Source organism: Salvelinus fontinalis, chromosome 2 (assembly GCF_029448725.1).
Source record: "Salvelinus fontinalis isolate EN_2023a chromosome 2, ASM2944872v1, whole genome shotgun sequence".
In the NCBI taxonomy this organism is placed as follows: Eukaryota; Metazoa; Chordata; class Actinopteri; order Salmoniformes; family Salmonidae; genus Salvelinus; species Salvelinus fontinalis.
In genome coordinates, this window is record NC_074666.1 from 10,014,099 (window position 1) to 10,034,941 (window position 20,843).

The 20,843-nt window shown below is 45.1% G+C and overlaps 2 protein-coding genes across 5 annotated transcripts in view; one reads left to right on the top strand and one right to left on the bottom strand.

The window, feature by feature from the left end:
• The window catches only part of LOC129811692 (BCL2/adenovirus E1B 19 kDa protein-interacting protein 3-like), a 38,911-nt gene extending 29,256 nt beyond the window's left edge, over positions 1-9,655 (bottom strand). Inside the window, exon 1 of the mRNA XM_055863212.1 lies at positions 9,438-9,655. Within this exon, the coding sequence (XP_055719187.1) occupies positions 9,438-9,480 (43 nt within the window). The 5' untranslated portion in view covers positions 9,481-9,655. The remainder of the gene's footprint in view (positions 1-9,437) is intronic.
• Positions 9,656-20,026: 10,371 nt separating this feature from the next.
• LOC129811569 (mucin-2-like) overlaps positions 20,027-20,843 on the top strand; it is a 93,972-nt gene continuing 93,155 nt past the window's right edge. For 3 of the 4 annotated variants that reach the window (XM_055863009.1, XM_055862983.1, XM_055863018.1), the window contains exon 1: positions 20,027-20,843. The gene's annotated coding sequence lies outside the window, so the exon portion shown is untranslated. The other variant, XM_055862992.1, reaches the window with a different exon arrangement.

Genomic DNA, 20,843 nt, shown 5'->3' on the forward strand with positions numbered 1-20,843 from the left:
TGTGTGTGTGTGTGTGTGTGTGTGTGTGTGTGTGTGTGTGTTTGAGAGAGAGAGAGAGACAGAGACAGAGACATGCAACCTGTCAGCAATGTTGCAAACTGAGAGCTGAGCTACTTCTGGAACATTATATAGTTTACTTTTCAGTTAATCTTATTCAATCGTATTCAATCTCCCGGAATAACTTTACTAAAGCCCCATTCTGGAAGACTGTAGGCGAAACCAGGAGGGTTTTGCAACCGCCTATCAGCCAGCAGCCATGCAAGTGAGGGACACAGCATGAGCACACTAAAAATAGACAAATAAGTCTATTTGCACTCCAGGACATTTACAGCACGCTATGTCACAGAAAGGCCCAGAAGACCATGAAGGACCTCAGCCACCTGAGCAATGGCATGTTCACCTCGCTACCATCTAGAAGGCAGAGACAGTACAGGTGCATCAAAGCTGGGACCAAGAGACTGAAAAATTCTATGCCATCAGAGTGTTAAATAGTCACCACTAGCCAGCCTGCTCCCAGTACCCTGCGCTGAACTTAGTCACTGTTTCTAGCCGGCTACCATCCATGTCCTCTACCCTGCACCTTAGAGACTGCTGCCCTATGTACAGTTGAAGTTGGAAGTTTACATACACTTAGGTTGGAGTTATTAAAACTTGTTTTTCTACCACTCCACAAATTTCTTGTTAACAAACTATAGTTTTGGCAAGTCGGTTAGGACATTTACTTTGTGCATGACACAAGTAATTTTTACAACAATTGTTTACAGACAGATTATTTCACTCTATCACAATTCCAGTGGGTCAAACGTTTACATTCACTAAGTTGACCTTGCCTTTAAACAGCTTGGAAAATTCCAGAAAATTATGTCATGGCTTTAGAAGCTTCTGAGAGGCTAATTGACATAATTTGAGTCAATTGGAGGTGTATCTGTGGATGTATTTCAAGGCCTACTTTCAAACTCAATGGCTCTTTGCTTGACATCATGGGAAAATAAAAAGAAATCAGCCAAGACCTCAGAAAAAGTATTGTAGACCTCCACAAGTCTGGTTCATCCTTGGGAGCAATTTCCAAATGCCTGAAGGTACCACGTTCATCTGTACAAACAATAGTACGCAAATATAAACACCATGGGACCATGCAGCCGTCATACCGCTCAGGAAGGAGACGCGTTCTGTCTTCTAGAGATGAACGTACTTTGGTGTGAAAAGTGCAAATCAATCCCAGAACTACAGCAAAGGACCTTGTGAAGATGCTGGAGGAAACAGGTACAAAAGTATCTATATCCACAGTAAAACAAGTCCTATATCGACATGACCTGAAAGGCCGCTTAGCAAGGAAGAAGCCACTGCTCCAAAACCGCCATAAAAAAGCTAGACTACGGTGTGCAACTGCACATGGGGACAAGATTGTACTTTTTGGAGAAATGTCCTCTGGTCTGATGAAACAAAAATATAACTGTTTGGCCATAATGACCATCATTATGTTTGGGGGAAAAAGGGGGAGTCTTGCAAGCCGAAGATTACCATCCCAACCGTGAACCACAAGGGTGGCAGCATCATGTTGTGGGGGTATTTTGCTGCAGGAGGGTCTTGTGCACTTCACAAAATAGATGGCGTCATGGGGAGTGAAAATTATGTGGATATAGTGAAGCAACATCTCAAGACATCAGTCGGAAAGTTAAAGCTTGGTCGCAAATGGGTCTTCCAAATGGACAATTACCCCAAGCATACTTCCAAAGTTGTGGCAAAATGGCGTAAGGACAACAAAGTCAAGGTATTGGAGTGGCCATCACAAAGCCCTGACCTCAATCCTATAGAAAATGTGTGGGCAGAACCGATAAAGCGTGTGCGAGCAAGGAGTTCTACAAACCTGAGTCAATTACACCAGCTCTGTCAGGAGGAATGGGCCAAAATTCACCCAATTTATTGTGGGAAGCTTGTGGAAGGCTACCTGAAACGTTTGACTCAAGTTAAACAATTTAAAAGGCATGCTACCAAATACTAATTGAGTGTATGTAAACTTCTGACCCACTGGGAATGTGATGAAAGAAATAAAAGCTGAAATAATTTATTCACTCTGTTATTCTGACATTTCACATTCTTAAAATGAAGCGAATCCTAAATGACGGCCAGCATCCTGGTGTCACCTCTTACTGTTGACGTTGAGACTGGTGTTTTGCGGGTACTATATTTCTTCATTTTTTAATTTACATTTTTTGGATTTGCTTGTGTTGTTTTCTATTGTTAGGTATACTAACATAAGCATTTCGTTGTACTTGCGATAACAGCTGCAAAATATGTGTACTCGATCAATAACATTTGATTTGATTTAAAGAGATTTCAAGTTGAATTGTCTGTTGTTGCTTTATCATTACAGTAGACGGCTGTCTTAAGGTTAAGACACATAATGCAGAGGGGTATACTACAAAGCAGGATCAATGAGTTAGCCAGCTAACTTGCCTAAATATTCTGAATTTATTTTACATTTTTTTAAAGATAAGCTTGGGCCTACCAAATTGCGTAGCGTTCTAAGTCACTCCATCGAAGAGCTGATCCCAGGCTGAGTCACATCTGGCACCATAGGGCGGCGCACGAGTCAGGGGAGGGGTTGGCTGGGGGGCTGTAATTGACTCATCGTGCTCTAGAGACTCCTTGTGGCGGGCTTGGTGCTTGCAAACTGACTTCAGTCCTCAGTTGAACAGTGTTTTCTCTGACACATTGGTATGGCTGACTTCAGGGTTAAGCGAGCAGTGTGTTAAGAAGCAGCGTGTCTTGGCGGATCATGTTTTGGAGGACGCGTGTCTTGACCTTCGCCCATTGGGGAGTAAAGTTGAAGCGTGTTATGGTCTTGTCAAATCAAATCAAAGTTTATTATACACAGATTTGCTGACGTTATCGCAGGTGCAGTGAAATGCTTGTGTTTCTAGCTCCAGCAGTGCAGTAGTAATACCTAGAAAACAATACAAAACAATTCACGCATAATAAATAAAAATAGCTGTCATGTACCTCTTTTACAATCTTTGCCAGGTGGCATACACCAGTATCGATTACTATGTATAACTTTGTAAAACTATAAATGACCAACCACCCAGCTGTTGAGTAGTTAGAAGGTCTATTTCCCTGCTTTCAAAGGAGCCAGCTAGTAGTTCCTGGAGACTTCCAGCAATTCAAATCAAATCAAATATGCTTCCTAAAAAAACAGGTGTAGACTAACAGTGAAATGCTTACTTCCTAACAATGCAGAGAGAGAAAAAGATAAATAATAGAGAAATAGTATGTGATCAGTCAAAAGAGGTGGTGCAAAAAGGGTCAATGCAGATATTCCAGGAAGCTATTGGTTAATGATTTAACTAACTATTTAGCAGTCTTATGATTGGGGGTATAAGCTGTTCTGGGTGCTGTTGGTTCTAGACTTGGTGCATTGGTACCGCTTGCCGTGCGGTAGCAGAGAAAACAGTCTATGACTTGTCTGTCTGGAGTCTTTGACCATTTTTAGAGCCTTCCTCTGACACCGTCTGGTATATACTGTAGGTCTTGTAGCACCTTGCGGTCGGATGCTAAGCAGTTGCCATATCAAGTGGCGATGCAGCCAGTCAAGATGCTCTCAATCGTGGAGCTGTTGAACTTTCTGAGGATCTGAGAGTCCATGCCAAATACTTTTCAGATTCCTGAGGGGCTAATTGCGCAAAGCTAACAATATGCTACCTTCAACTTCCTTCAAACTACACACAAAGACATACAAATGGTATCCATGACTTTGTCTGACTCTGGGTAAGTAGGAAAAAAGGCTTAACTCACAAAATTACAAAGTTTTCCTTTAAACATCTTTATAGTTATGAGAGAAACGATTTAACCAATCAGAAGTACGCAAATGATTTAGGTCCCGCCTTTGATTGACAGCTCAATCATTTTCAATCTCGAGAAAGCCCTGCAGAGGATGTGCCATTTTAGACAGCAAAATAGCGAGTATAACCTAGATATTGTTGGTATGTTTGAAGTGGAGGGAGAACAGGGCTTAGCATGTGTCTAGAAGGAGATTTCAGCTTAGAAAGTTTAATATTTTCAGTCAGGTAATTGGTTATGGGAGGAGGATTGGAGGGAAAGAGAGAGGAGGTTGAAAATAGTGAGGATGAGTTCGAATCTGTTGAAGCTTGCAACCTCAAGGGAGAGGGTATGTCGAGGAAGATTTTTGTCAAGTTCAAACAGAGTGAGCCGGAAACCAGTTCGAGTTCTGTAAGTGAAATGGAAGGGATAGAAGGTGTTGTGAGGAGCTCGGAGCCCGAGCCTTACATTGATGGTTGATAAAGATACGCTTGGTCCCGTGGGAATTAGACTTTTGAAGAGGGTGGAACCAGGCTGATTGGCTGATCCATGGGTGATTTCAGGTTGGGTGGAAAAGATGGTGGGTGCTGTTGAGTCGATGAAGGTAACCCAAAGTGGTCTTGTGATGTTTGTTTGGGTTTCTTCAGATCAGAGGGAGGAGGCACTCCATGCGACGCAACTTGGATCAAGATCTGTTTTTTTGCTTTGCTCTTAGGAACAGGGCACGGTTGAAAGGAGTGATTTCTGGGGTAGCATTACGTGTGGAGGTGGAGCATTTGAAGTTGAAGATTCCTGGTGTTTGTGACGCCCACCGTTTGGTGTGACGCAGACGCGGTGGTGAGCGTGGTGAAACAGAGGAGTCACTGTCAGTCCTTTTAAGTTTTGAGTTTTGAGTCTTTACCTGACAAGGTCATGTTAGAATATATCAATTATCCTGTTAGAGTGTTTGTGGCGATCCACTGCGCTGTTTCAGGTGCAACGTTTATGGTCATGTCATAGCTGTGTGCAGGAGGGAGATTCCAAGATGTGGGAAGTGTGCAGGAAGGCATGGGATAGAGGACTGTGTAGTTTTGGTGGATAAAGTTGTGTGTCAGCTGTAGGGTTGCACATGTTGCTGGGGATCGGAAGTGTCCAGTGCGAGAGGCATGTTGAGGTGGCTAGAGTCAGAGTAGTGCAGAAGTTGTCATATGCTGAGGCAGTGAAAAAGTAGAGGAGGATGGGTCAATAATCAGGGATTCTGAGAGGATCCCTGTGAATAGTAGATCTGTGCCAGCAGAGAGGGATAGACCAATGAGTGACATATGCTTCAGTAAGGTTGGCTTCTTAGCATTCATAGCAATGGTTATCAACTGTACCACAGAAATGGAACGTGAATCACAGAAAATAGATGTTGTGGTGCCAGCTGCAGAGAAGTACTTGGGGGTACGAGATTTGACTTCAGAAGAGTTACAGAGTGCGTTGAGTGGTAGTGTCCCGTCCTCTCAGGACATTGGCCTGGGGTAGGATCAGATATGGTTAAAGTAGTGGAATTATTTACTATTTGGGGTTTTAGGCTGGGTTTCTGTACAACACTTTGTGACATCAGCTGATGTAAGAAGGGCTTCATAAATACATTTGATTTATTGATTGGAATAAATAACAGGTTTTAATTAGTATAGGGTTAGTAGGTAGGGTAATACAATATATATACACTGCTCAAAAAAATAAAGGGAACACTTAAACAACACAATGTAACTCCAAGTCAATCACACTTCTGTGAAATCAAACTGTCCACTTAGGAAGCAACACTGATTGACAATAAATTTCACATGCTGTTGTGCAAATGGAATAGACAAAAGGTGGAAATTATAGGCAATTAGTAAGACACCCCCAAAAAAGGAATGGTTCTGCAGGTGGTGACCACAGACCACTTCTCAGTTCCTATGCTTCCTGGCTGATGTTTTGGTCACTTTTGAATGCTGGCGGTGCTCTCACTCTAGTGGTAGCATGAGACGGAGTCTACAACCCACACAAGTGGCTCAGGTAGTGCAGCTCATCCAGGATGGCACATCAATGCGAGCTGTGGCAAAAAGGTTTGCTGTGTCTGTCAGCGTAGTGTCCAGAGCATGGAGGCGCTACCAGGAGACAGGCCAGTACATCAGGAGAAGTGGAGGAGGCCGTAGGAGGGCAACAACCCAGCAGCAGGACCGCTACCTCCGCCTTTGTGCAAGGAGTAGCACTGCCAGAGCCCTGTAAAATGAACTCCAGCAGGCCACAAATGTGCATGAGTTTGTGGACCATTAACTTATTAAGTAAAATTTTTCACAAATTAAGCTACTGTGTTTGCGTCGCGTTACTGGGCCAATGCTAACTTCAAGACCCTAGTGAGGACCACAAGCCCACAGATGAGCTTCCCTGAGACGATTTCTGACAGTTTGTGCAGAAATTCTTCAGTTGTAGAAACCCACAGTTTCATCAGTTATCAGGGTGGCTGGTCTCAGACGATCCCGCAGTTGATAAAGCCAGATATGGAGGTCCTGGGCTGCGTGGTTACACATGGTCTGCGGTTGTGAAGCCAGTTGGACGTACTGCCAAATTCTCTAAAACAACTCCAGCAACAGCTGTGGTGGACATTCCTGCAGTCAGCATGCCAATTGCATGCTCCCTCAAAACTTGAGTCATCTGTGGCATTGTGTTGTGACAAAACTGCACATTTTAGAGTGCCGTTTTATTGTCCTCAGCACAAGGTGCACCTGTGTAATGATCATCCCATTTAATCAGCTTCTTGATATGCCACACCTGTCAGGTGGATGGATTGTCTTGGCAAAGATGAAATGCTCACTAACAAGGATATAACCAATGTGTGCACAGCATTTGAGAGAAATAAGCTTTTTGTGCACATGGAAAATTGCTGAGATCTTTTATTTCAGCATGGGACCAACACTTGTTGCATTTCTATTTTTGTTCAGTACATTTAGGTCATCTTGTAGACTCGCGTCACTGGGCAGTTCGCGGCTGGATTTCCCTTTGTAATCGGTGATAGTTTGCAAGCCCTGCCACATCCGACAAGTGTCAGGGCCGGGGTAGTAGGATTCGATATTAGTCCTGCATTGACGTTTGCAAGTTTGATGACTCGTCGGAGGTCGTAGCGGGATTTGTTATAAGAGTCCGGATTAGCGGCAGCTCTAGCCTTTAGCTCAGTGCGGATGTTTCCTGTAATCCATGGCTTCTGGTTGGGATATGTATGTACGGTCACTGTGGGGAAGACGTCGTCGTAGCACTAATTGAAAAAGCCGGTGATGTGGTAAACTCCTCAATGTTATTGGATGAATCCCGGAACATATTCCAGTCTGTGCTAGCGAAGTTCTATATTGAATTGATCTGATGATATACCGGTGATTATTGATATTAGATGGGTGCACCTGAGGTATTGAAATACTAATAGACTATTTACCCGGGATATGGACATTTAACTAGGCCTATTGTGAACATTGTTTATTGTGTGAATCACGTTGTGAATTGTATATATTTTATTATGATAACAACTACAACTATATTCCTTAAAATGCATTTAGCACTTATCTTTAAACCTACTGGTCTCTGGTCTTTAACATGATAATCTCATCACTGCTCCTTCTGAAACTAGTCTGTTGCATTGTTTGAGTGTTCCATGATAAGCACATACAACACATGCACACGGACTAACACAACACACACTAACACACACAAACAAACAAGGCCAAGTACTGACAGAGTGCCCTGGCAGAGTGCCCTGGCAGAGTGCCCTGGCAGAGTGCCCTGACAGAGTGCCCTGACAGAGTGCCCTGACAGAGTGCCCTGACAGAGTGCCCTGACAGAGTGCCCTGGCAGAGTGCCCTGACAGAGTGCCCTGGCAGAGTGCCCTGACAGAGTGCCCTGACAGAGTGCCCTGACAGAGTGCCCTGACAGAGTGCCCTGGCAGAGTGCCCTGACAGAGTGCCCTGACAGAGTGCCCTGACAGAGTGCCCTGACAGAGTGCCCTGACAGAATGCCCTGACAGAGTGCCCTGACAGAGTGCCCTGACAGAGTGCCCTGACAGAGTGCCCTGACAGAGTGCCCTGACAGAGTGCCCTGGCAGAGTGCCCTGACAGAGTGCCCTGGCAGAGTGCCCTGCCAGAGTGCCCTGGCAGAGTGCCCTGGCAGAGTGCCCTGACAGAGTGCCCTGACAGAATGCCCTGTCAGAGTGCTCTGTCAGAGTGCCCTGGCAGAGTGCCCTGTCAGAATGCCCTGACAGATTGCCCTGACAGAGTGCCCTGACAGAGTGCCCTGACAGAGTGCTCTGTCAGAGTGCCCTGGCAGAGTGCCCTGTCAGAATGCCCTGACAGATTGCCCTGGCATAGTGCCCTGACAGAGTGCCGCCTGCTTACATAAGATCTTATTTCTGTATGAGATGATCCACCCTCTCCTCTCTCCTATCTCATTATCTCTCTCTCTGGAATGCATGTATGCAAACATCATCAACACTCATCCCCTCTGTTTGTCTCTTCCCCTTTTTAATTTTTTAAGGAAGTTCATTTTTTTTAATGAAGTGAGAGATCATGTTAACAGCAACAGTGAGGAGGGCATATGAATAGAGGAGAGGGTGGAGAAGAGAGCACAGAGGGGAAACTGGGCTGTTGCCCTAGTTTTCCTCCAAGAGAGAGAGTTATGACATAATCATTGGCTGCCAGCCTGCTGTTTCTCTCTCTTTCTCTCTCTGTGGTCTTGACCATGTTGCACTGCAGCAATACCCAATGCCTGTCAATCGTCCAGTATCCATCCATAGAATTAGTGCCAATCAGGTTTATGTAATGTCTGTTAATATAGGCCTAGTTCTTGAAAAACAAAGCACAAATGTGTTGTTGTGCTCGTTCCAAAGCTTTGCGTTTAAGTCCTAGATATTATGGCTTTATAAATCTGTTTACGGTTCAACCATGTTCAATGTACTATTCCCATCTGTGTATGAGTTGTGTATACATTGACAGCTGGACAGCATCTCCCATGTACTGTAGAGACTATAAGCAAACTGTACAATGAGCTATAAGCCTCAGGGAAATCTCCCGGGTTTAATTGGCTTAGGGAGATAGAAAAAGGTGAGTCATGAAATCTGTTTACACAATGACATGTCAGTGGCAACAACTCCAAATGGGTGTGCTAACGTTTCTCTCCTAACCTGCCACGCTATCCATGCATTCTGTCGTGGTTAATGATTATGTAAGTGTTGTGTGTGAATTAAGTCAAATGTAGCAAACAACCTTCTAATGAAAGAGGTCAATGTTCATGCATCATTAATTGATTGTTACTAACAATTAAACGTTATAGGCCTGAGGATGAACATAATCATTTATACATCAATACTGTTCTTTTCCTGATGGACCCCTTTTGGAATTATTTTTTAAAGAATGTAACCTAGAAAAACACTTGGGCATAGTTAATCCCTATGGTAAACACAGAGAAAGAGTCATCCTAGGGCAGTAACAAGGCTTTTAGAAACATTTGATAGTAACATACAAATCAATCATCATTGACCCGACTTTGCATTGACCCAAAAACAATAAATAATTTTTTATACATTGACACAAAGTAACCACCCCGGCCAGCTCAGTCCCCCAAACCCTTACCGTACAAGCCGTCCTCTGGAGTCTGCGAACCTGACAGAGACATGTTAGTGGCCGAAGGATGATTTAAATTCAGAGAGAGAGACACTGACAAACACGAGCAATGAGGAGAAAACTGTATTCTAAACTGCCTTTCTTCATTCACTGTTGTTATGGTAGCACGTAGACTGTGATGATCAGAGCACGCTAATCCGCCAGCACTCCCTCCCTACCCACGTGCAGAGCAGATCGAGGTAAACAAAACAGACTTGACCCACTGGGCACACACTGGTTGAATCAACGTTGTTTCCACATCATTTCAAAGAACCAACGTGGAATAGATGTTGAAATGACATCTGTGCCCAGTGGGGAAGCTCAACAGTAAAGACTCACACAGCAATTTAAGTAGCTGACAACACTTGTACAGTGGATTAGATTAAGAGATAATTGATTTAACTCACTTCAACTCCATTCAGACAATGTGTATTGAAAGTTGTAACCTACATTTGAAATTAATTTAAATAATACTTTTAAATGGCAATGTTTAAAAAACAAACAAATTCACCCATATAATTATATGTACAGTGTATCCTATATACACATACAGTGTATATATAGTGAACAAAAATATAAACACAACATGTAAAATCGTTAAAATTGTTGCATTTATATTTCTGTTCAGTGTACAATCTATGAGCTACCCCACTTGTGACGGATCTATTTAATTCCTTTGAAAAGAAGCCCAGCAACTAGTGGCATCGGCACTCCGCATGTAGACTCAGGCTCGTTCAGTGCCTGTGAAGTAAGTACATGTTGTGTGTCCATAGAGATACCATGGGGCATAAGGGCGGGCCGTCATGATAGCAGTAGCTCTTCTGATTCCATGTTTTTGCCCTTTCCTTCCTATCTTCCTCTTCAAACACACACACACACAGCTCTAAATTAATATTGTTCGTTGGTAGCACTGGTGCTCCTAATATAAAAAAGTTAGGAGCACAACATGAAATCTAGGAGAACCAGAATATTTATTTATTGATCGATATATAGTATATTGGGCCTATATCTACTTTTGAAGCACATGTTGTGCTCTAGAAACCAATATTTAACCCTGTAAAGATATTTGTTTATTATGTAAAAAGCTAAAATGTTGATACAAAAACCTGTAATTGAAATGAATTCAAAGTGGTTTGTGGAATAGTAGGTGTCTACATGGTGTAAAAGCTCTACCTATTGAGATGCATTAAATAGAAAACTGTCTCTTTAAGAGCGCAACGTTTTTGAGTGACGACATGCAAGAGATCAGTCATTTTGTAATTGCTATGATCATTGATCTTCTAAAGAAGCTAGTCATTTTCCTTTCTTTCTGTGCCCCCAAATGTTTAGATATATTGGTAAATTAACCAGGTTTTTAGCTAGCTAATAAGTTAACATGAAGGAACAAGGTGTAAACAAATGCCTGTGAGTGGATTTGGAACGACCTTCGACATGGTTTACGAACAGGGCCTAAAGAAAATCATGTACTTTTTACTCCATACATTTTCCTTGACTATGTGGATTATGTAGGAGAGGCTTCCATTAAAGAACACCCTCTGTGTTCTGTTAGACAAGTAACTCTTTATCCACATTATAGCCAGGGGTGTAAAGCCATAACACATATGTTTTTCCAGCAGCAGACTACAGTGTGATCAATAATATCAAAAGCTGCACTGAAGTCTACCAGAGTTTGCGAAACAAAAGACCACACACTTGATACAAATCATCATGATATCAAACCCAATTTTATTGGTCGCGTACACGTTCGCAGATTTTATGACGTGTGTAGTGAAATGCTTATGTTCCTAGCTCCTACAGTGAAGTAATACCTAACAATACTTTTGCTTTTCAATCTCTGCCATTTCGTGGATTCAGAGCTATCTATCTAATATAACGCTTCTCTAATGTCAAACATGTAAAGTGTGGTGTAACGCAGGGCAGCTCTCTAGGCCCTCTACTCTTTTCTATTTTTACTAATGACTTGCCACTGGCATTTTAAAAAATCAGTGTGCCCATGCCAATGATTCAACCCTATACGCGTTAGCAACCACAGCAGCATCATGTTGTGGGGGTGCTTTGCTGCAGGAGGGACTGATGCACTTCACAAAATAGATGGCATCATGAGGATGGAAAATTATGTGGATATATTGATGCAACAATCTGTAGAAACTATGAAAATAGAAATGTTCAGAACTTTTGTGAAGCATCACAGCATAGTTGAAAAATATATGGCTCCCGAGTGGCGCAGTGGTCTAAGACACTGCATCTTAGAGCAAGAGGTGTCACTGCAGTACCTGGTTCGATTCCAGGCTGCATCACATCTTGCCGTGATTGGGAGTCCCATAGGGCGATGCACAATTGTCCCAACGTAGTCTGGGTTTGGCTTGGGTAGGCTGTCATTGTAAATAGGAATTTGCTCTTAACTGACTTAGTTAAATAAAAGTAAAAAAAATAGAAATCCAGTATGTATGGTGTTATGAGATAGATGGGAGGGGTTGAATGGAGCTGAAGGGTGGGACTAATAACAACAAGAAAACAAATGTAAAATATAATGTGTCTGTAAAATGTATATGGGTTCAGAACTTTTGTGAAATAGCACAGTTAAAACCAAATGGCAAATAGAAATCAAACTGGACAGACATCAGAAATAGAGGAAGACCAGGATTCAAAACAAACAAAATTGGCACACCCTGATCTGTTTCACCTGTCTTTGTGATTGTCTCCACCCCCCTCCAGGTGCCCCCCCCCTCCCCATTATCCCCTGTGAATTTATCTGTGAACAGTTTGTCTTGTTTGTCAATTCTACCAGTGGTTTTTGGTCATTTTGTGGTCATTTTGTGTCCTCTTGTCCTCTAAAGAGATCAGGCTCACTGGTAAGAACAAATACTCTGGTGGGCTATATGGAGAACTTTCCCGCCTCCCTTGCTCGCACCCCTGTTCATGCCATTCTGCTGTGGGGAGGCCAGTCTAAATCTCTCCGGGTCCTCATTGACTCGTGGGCCGAGTTTTTTGGACACTACCGTGGCTTCCAAGCTGAACATCCCCACAGCCCCTCTCCTCTTCTATGGATGTTAGAGTGCTGGACGGGCACTCTATAGACCGGGTCACTCATATTACCACTCCCATCAACCTACGAGTGTCAGGGAATCACAGCGAGACTATTCAAATCCTGCTCATCAAGTCTCCTTAGATTCCCATAGCATTGGGATTCTCCTGGCTCCAACGACACAATCCCCTCATCAACTGGTCTACTGGTGCCATCATGGGCAGGAGTCCGTTCTGCCATGCCCAGTGTCTGAAGTCAACGCAACCTGCCCGTCTTCCTGGGGGCTTGGAAGGTGCCCCGGACCTCTCTGCCATTCCCACAGAGTGCCAGGACCTTTGGGAGGTGTTCAACAAGGCCTGAGCCACTTTGCTTTCGCCGCACCGACCTTATGACTGCGGGATTGACCTTCTCCCTAGCACCGCTCCGACTGTACTTGTTGTCGGGACTGGAGACCAAGACTATGGACACCTACATTGGGGACTTCCTAGCTGCATGATTTATATGTCTTTCATCCTCTTCCGCTGGCGCAGGGGTCTTCTTTGTGGAGAAGAAGGACAAGACCCTGTGCCCGTGCATCGACTACCGAGGACTCAATGACATAACGGTGAAGACCCGCTACCACTCATCTCCTCGGCCTTCGAGCCACTCCAGGGGGCCACCGTGTTTTCCAAGCTGGATCTACGGAACGCCTACCACCTGGTGCAGATACGGGAGGGGGATGAGTGGAAGACCGCCTTCAATACAGCCAGCCGCCACTACGAGTAGTTGGTCATGCCATTTGGCCTCACCAATGCCCCTGCTGTGTTCCGGGCTCCAGGTAAATTATGTTCTCCGCGACATGTTGAACCGGTTCGCCTTCGTCTACATTGATGACATCCTCGTACTCTCCCGCTCCCCCAAAAAAGCATGTGCTCCACATCCGACAGGTTCTTCAACGCCTCCTAGAGAACCAGCTGTTTGTTAAGGCAGAGAAGTGGGAGTTCCATCGCTCCACCATCCCCTTTCTGGGGTACATCATCTCCGCTGGTAGTGTCCAGATGGATCACGGGAAGGTGAGAGCGGTGGTGGATTGGCCCCAGCCTTCTTCCATGGTGCAGCTGCAACATTTCCTGGGGTTCGCCAATTTCTATCGCCGCTTCGTCCGGGGTTACAGCACCCTGGCTTCCCCCCTGTCAGCACTCCCTTCTCCTAAGGTTCCATTCACGTGGTCCCCTGCTGCTGACCGTGCGTTCAGGGACCTCAATCACAGCTTCACCACTTCTCCCATCCTGACCCTTCCCATGAGTTCGTGGTGGAGGCCGATGCATCGGATGTAGGAGTGGGGGTGGTTCTGTCCCAGCATTCTGCCCTGGACCTGAAGCTACATCCCTGCGCCTTCTTCTCCCATCACCTCAACAATACGGAGGGAAACTACGATGTGGGAAATCGTGAGCTTCTCGCAGTGACGATGGCGTTGGAGGAATGGAGGTACTGTCTGGAAGGGGCGTAACATCCATTCATCGTATGGACCGACCACAAACATTTGCAGCATCTCAGCACCGCCAAACGCCTCAACTCCAGGCAAATCAAATCAAATCAAATTGTATTAGTCACATGCGCCGAATACAACAGGTGTAGACATTACAGTGAAATGCTAACTTACGAGCCCCTAACCAACAATGCAGTTAAAAATATGGATAAGAATAAGGAATAAAAGTAACAAGTAATTAAAGAGCAGCAGTAAAATAACAATAGTGAGCCTATATAGAGGGGTGTACCGGTACAGAGTCAATGTGCGGGGGCACCGGTTATTTGAGATAATATGTAGTTATTAAAAGTTATTAAAGTGACTATGCATAGATGATAACAACAGAGAGTAGCAGCGGTGTAAAATAGGGGGAGGGCAATGCAAATAGTCTGGGTAGCCATTTGATTAGGTGTTCAGGAGTCTTATGGCTTGGGGGTAGAAGCTGTTAGAAGCCTCTTGGACCTAGACTTGGCGGTCCGGTACCGCTTGCCATTTGGCAGCAGAGAGAACAGTCTATGACAAGGGTGGCTGGAGTCTTTGAGAATTTGTAGGGCCTTCCTCTGACACTGCCTGGTATAGAGGTCCTGGATGGCAGGAAGCTTGGCCCCAGTGATGTACTGGGTCGTTCACACTACCCTCTGTAGTGCCTTGTGGTCGGAGGCCGAGCAGTTGCCATACCAGGCAGTGATGCAACCAGTCAGGATGCTCTCAATGGGGCAGCTATAGAACTGTAGAACCTTTTGAGGATCTGAGGACCCATGCCAAATCTTTTCAGTCTCCTGAGGGGGAATAGGTTTTGTCGTGCCCCCTTCACGACTGTCTTGGTGTGCTTGGACCATGTTAGATTGTTGGTGATGTGGACACCAAGGAACTTGAAGCTCTCAATGTGCTCCACTGCAGCCTCGTGGAGCCCCGAGAATGAGAGCGTGCTCGGTCCCCTTTTTCCTGTATTCCACAATCATCTCCTTTATCTTGAGGGAGAGGTTGTTGCCCTGGCATCACACGGCCAGGTCTCTGACCTCCTCCCTATAGGCTGTCTCGTCATTGTCGGTGATCAGGCCTACCACTGTTGTGTCATCGGTAAACTTAATGATAGTATTGGACTCGTGCCTGGCCGTGCAGTCATGAGTGAACAGGGAGTACAAGAGGGGACTGAGAACGCACCCCTGAGGGGCCCCTGTGTTGAGGATCATCGTGGCGGATGTGTTGTTACCTACCCTTACCATCTGGGGGACGCCCGTCAGGAAGTCCAGGATCCAGTTGCAGTGGGAGGTGTTTAGTCCCAGGGTCCTTAGCTTATTGATACGCTTTGAGGGCAATATGGTGTTGAACGCTGACCTGTAGTCAATGAATAGTTTTCTCACATAGGTGTTCCTTTTGTCCAGGTGTTGAAGGGCTGTGTGGAGTGCAATAGAGATTGCATCATCTTGGATCTGTTGGGGCGGTTTGAAAATTGGAGTGGGTCTAGGGTTTCTGGGATAATGGTGTTGATGTGAGCCATGACCAGCCTTTCAAAGCACTTCATGGCTACAGACGTGTTGCTACGGGTCGGTAGTCAGCACATGCTCGCAGTACACGTCCTGGTAATATGTCTTGCCCTGCAGCCTTGTGAATGTTGACCTGTTTTAAGCCCTTACCCACATTGGCTGTGGAAAGTGTGATCACACAGTCTTCCAGAACAGCTGGTGCTCTCATACATGTTTCAGTGTTACTTGCCTCGAAGCAAGCATAGAAGTAGTTTAGCTCGTCTGGTAGGCTCGTGTCACTGGGCAGCTCTCGGCTGTGCTTCCCTTTGTAGTCTATAATGATTTGCAAACCCTGCCACATCCGACGAGCCCTGCTGATAGCCGGATGTTTGTGCCTGACGCGGTCTGCTCCCTGGCGTTTGTGCGACGACGCTTGTGGTGGCCCATAATGGTTCCTGATGTCTCCACATTCGTCGCCTCTTGCACAGACTCCTCTGCAAGCTCCGGCGGGCCTTCTGCAAGCTCTGCCTCTCCATCACCGTCCATGGTCCCACATATCCCTGGATTTTGTCGCGGGTCTCCCCCCCGTCTGAGGGCAACACTGCCATCCTGACGGTGGTCGGCCGGTTTTCCAAGGCCACCCACTTCATTCCTCTCCCCAAACTACCCTCGGCCAAGGAGACGGCCCAGCTCGTGTTCCGGATACATGGACTTCCCATGGACGTGGTCTCTGACCTGGGCCCTCAGTTCTCGTCCCGGTTCTGGAAGGCGTTCTGCACCCTCATTGGGTTGACGGCCAGCCTGTCCTCTGGGTTCCACCACCAGCGAGCCAACCAGGACCTTGAGACAACTCTGCGCTGCCTGGTGTCCGCCAACCGCAACACCCTTCCCTGCTCTGCCATAGGCCTATCGCCCTTTGAATGTTCCCTGGCCTGACCCTGAGCCTGCCTGACATCGTGTACCTTTGCCCCTGTTGCTGTAATAAACATGGTTACGGTCTGCATCTGGGTCTTACCTTGATTCCTGATAAAAAAACGATTGTAAAATAGGTGTCCGTAAAATGTATATTTCAAGAGGGGCTGAATTGCTTTTCTGAATGCAAGTTTCACCATCCAATATTTTCAGATTTACAGGAGTGCAAGTTTCATCAAGAATGGCACAAACTGTGTCATATGATAATTATTGTAATACTATGTATTTTGTAATAGCAGACTCTCTTGTACAGAGTGACTTACAATAGCAAGTAGGGTTAAGTGCCTTGCTCAAGGACACATCAACAGATTTTTCACCTCGTCGGTTCAAATAGAAACCTTTCAGATACTGAACCCAATGCTCTTAACCGCTAGGCTACCTGTCGATTTGTGCGTGATGTCCATGCTGGCGTTTGTGGGCTACCTGAGACATGAAACAGATAGGTGGGAGGGCACACAGGCTGTCGACAATTTATGAATGTGTATTTTGCCTACATGGGTAATGGAAACCCTTCAACCACCTCATTTTTATTCAACACTGTAGTTTTTTTGTGTGAGTGTGACATGGTTACGTGAAGCTGTTTTTATCGACGCAAGATAGTTAACTGGAAATGCACCTTAGCAGGCAATTGTCTTTATTTATTTGCAAAAAAATCACAAGTCAAGTTAATAGAAACATAACTAGTGATCGTATTCTTCAATATTCTTTACATGGAGGCTTTGGATTGAACGAATCTGTGCTCGCTTTTTTCTCTAGGGCATTCTGAAAAACAACTGCCCAGTGAAGCCTATCATTACAACAATTATTAATCAATTGTTGTCATCTCTAATCAATGGGCCTGCAGTAAGAAGATTATTAAATATTGATTATGTAGGCTATTATACACCACTTCAGTTGTTGTTGATGTTGCTTTGTGTTGGTCATACAATTGGTTGTCCTTCTCACAGACAACACTGCCACCTGGCTGTCACAGCTCTCAATGATGACTATGTACCATATCACTGCAAGGCCTACACTACACTAGAGCTTTGTCCAGCTTTCACACCCAGCCGGGCCTATGTTAAACTGCACTAATATTCAGACAATTTTACTACTGCATTTGTATTCTAAAGTTGATGAGCAACCTAATGCAATTTGAATTGATTCAAACAGAGAAGTGAGGAAGTTTTCATATTCACAGAATGCCCTATACAGCTAAAAGCTGTAAGGGATAAGTCCATTTCCCATAATGGTGTTTTTCACAAAACCTCAGGCCCCTAAAACCCTGGTGCCAAGACTAGGTCTATGATATAGGCTTTCACAATCTATTCCTTTATCCATTTTCTCCTCCCTTCCAATGATTCACTTTGTTTCTCATCTCATCTGACCTCCCATTCTGCTCTGAGACAGAAACCCAGAAGTTAGCCATTCATCAAAGGAGCTTAAGATCTCTATGACAATGTTCCGTCTCTGTCTCGTAGAAGAATATGTGCATTCTGGGATGACACGCTCTTAAGAGACCAGCAAATGACCATCCGTGGTACTCATCCATCATGTTTTACGTTTGCAGATAGCGAAAAAATAAAACCTTTTCAGGTAATGGCTACGGTTAGATCATCCCATTAGACAATGTCCCCAATTCTACAAGACTGCATTAGGAGATGATTGATGACTTGATCTGAGTCGGCACTAAAGGCTTCTGCTTAAAATTCGCTCTTGTAGCCGGCCAGACATGACTGGCTTGATTAATGAACGCCAATAAAACTAGTTGTGTTCTTTCGTTGGCTCCCGTGGACCCTGTGAAAACAGGATCTGATTGGCTGCCCCGCCGAGCCCGCTTGGATTAGTGTGATAAATAATAATTACAGTTCCCGGTCTCGCCCCTAGAGCACGGACGCCTATTGGCTCAGAGAGGGATCGTGGATCGACACTACGCCATGGTTCTGTGTTACTAAACAACTACGGCCTATTGCACTTAGAAGCACTCTGTTCACACTTTTAGATGTTTTGATGAATTGAGGGACGTGCCTGCAGTCACGGCCTGTTTTTACATAATAACTGACTCAAATCCACCGAGGATGAGTTCCAGGAGCTTCATGTTAATTAAGTTTAAGTGGCTGTCATCCTCTCGCCACCTCCACTAATGACACTTTGAAGCTTCCTTATTCATCATATCCTATCATGTTATTCATAGTCCTTGCTGGATAGAGAGAGAGAGCGAATCAAATGGGATGAGATCTGTCTACCCTCCACCCCCCAGGCATTTACCTTATCTCTGCATCCCCTCACCCAGCAAGCTCTACAACACTAGGTGGATGACAAGTACTGCAGGAATAATGATACAGTCGTAACAATACAAGAAGAAAATTGCTTGAATCAATTGGTTCTAGTCAACAGACTGCGATCAGAAAATAGCATACTCTCTTTCATGTAAAACAGAGAGAAAGAGCAACACCCTGAGCGTGACAGAATAAAACAACATATTAGATTTATCCACTGTGGCGTGACATCACAGCACACTGCTTAATTTGCACATGAACACACACACATGCAAGGAATGTGAAAATATGTGTGGCAGCGCAGTCACACACACACACAAAGAAATACACAGACTTGCACAGACATAGTTGCACACAATAATTCACACACACACACACACACACACAGACACACACACACAGACACACACACACACACACACACACACACACACACACACACACACACACACACACACACACACACACACACACACACACACACACACACACACACACACACACACAAAGACCTCAGCATAAATTGGAGCCAAGGCCAAATGAATCTATGAATCATCACTTGGATAAAACTGCTTATACATTTTTTTTAATCAACATCAAGGTGATTTGGAATATCTTTATACGGTAGATATACTGTATCCATACAGAACAGCAGTTTAACCTTCTATTTCAACTGTGAGTGGCTATGAATAGAATTCTAGAATTGGACTTAGAATACGGTGCATGCTTTACTCATACGCTCTTCATTGTTCCCCTCATCATGATTCTCTGGTTGTGCTGCTTCTGTTCACATTATGAGTAATATACATCTGCAGAATTCAACCTCTCTTCTTATCTCTTATCCTCTCTCTTTTCTTCTCTGCTCCCCCTCTCTGCCCTTCTTCCAGCCCTATACAGCTAACCTTGGTGTTCTGTCATACCTCCTTCCTTTTCCCACCTCACATGCCAGGGTTCCCCCCCCCCCTCTCTCCCTCTCTCTCTCATGCTCTCAATTCAATTCAAGGTCCCTCTCTCTCTCCCACTCTTTCTTCCTCTCTCTCTCTCAATCAATTCAATTTCAATTCAATTATATCTCTCTTTCTCCCTCTTCCTCCCTCTTCCTCGCTCCCTCTCTCTGCAGCTGTACATACTCTGTTTTTTAATTAGACAGAGACACAAGCCCCACCTTCTCCTACCTACTCTCCCCCATCTCTCACTCCACCCTCTCTCGCTCTCCCTCCCTCCCCCCTCCCTCTCACTCTCCCCCTCTCTCTCTATCCCTCCCTCTCATTCTCTTTCTCTCGCTCTCTCCCTCTCTCTCTCGGTCTCTCTCCGCTGACAAGTATACAGGACTTGCGCGGTGACACTGAGAGGGACAGAAAGGTCAGAAAGGGAGAGAGGGAGCGAGAGAAAGACAGAGTGAGGGAGATAGAAAGAGAGGGAGCGAGGGAAAGACAGAGCGAGGGAGACAGAAAGAGAAGGAGCGAGAGAAAGAGAGCGGGAGACAGAGAGGGAGCGAACTGAACGGCGCATCTAAGAGGATAACTGCCTGTTTATTCACTGTGTCTCTGACTCCTGCTCTCCCTCCTGTTCTCTCTTACACATGCGCCTGCGCACACCCTCTGACATACACTTTCAGACTCACACACACATACATGCTGACAGTCACCTGCAAAGCCACTGTGCCCAGGCTGGGAAATGAGTAGGCTCATAGTTGAGGAGATGACTCTGAGGAGAAGAGAGTGAAACAGAGGGCACAGCAGGGAGGGAGAGAAAGATAGAGAGAGAGAAGAGGAGGAGAGGGACAGATGGAGTCCTTACTGATGATGCTAGGAAACGGAGGAACGGAGAACACCGAGCAGCAGTGAAAGAGAGATGTGAAAGAAATAAAGGGGAAAAAACTGGAGCAATGTAAGAATGGAACAAACAGAGCATAGGAAAGAAGAGGAAGAAGCATATGAGTGAAAAAGAAGAGAGATAGAGATGGTGTGTGTGACTCCTCTGATCAGTATTCTGAAGGATATTCCCAGCATCATTTCACTTCTACTCAAACAGCCCACGACAGAGGGAGTGGAGGAATGGTCCCAGGAGAGTAGGAAAAGGGACAACAGATTATCAGAGGACAGATGTAAAAGAGCGAAATAAGGAATACATGCAGTGGAGTTACTG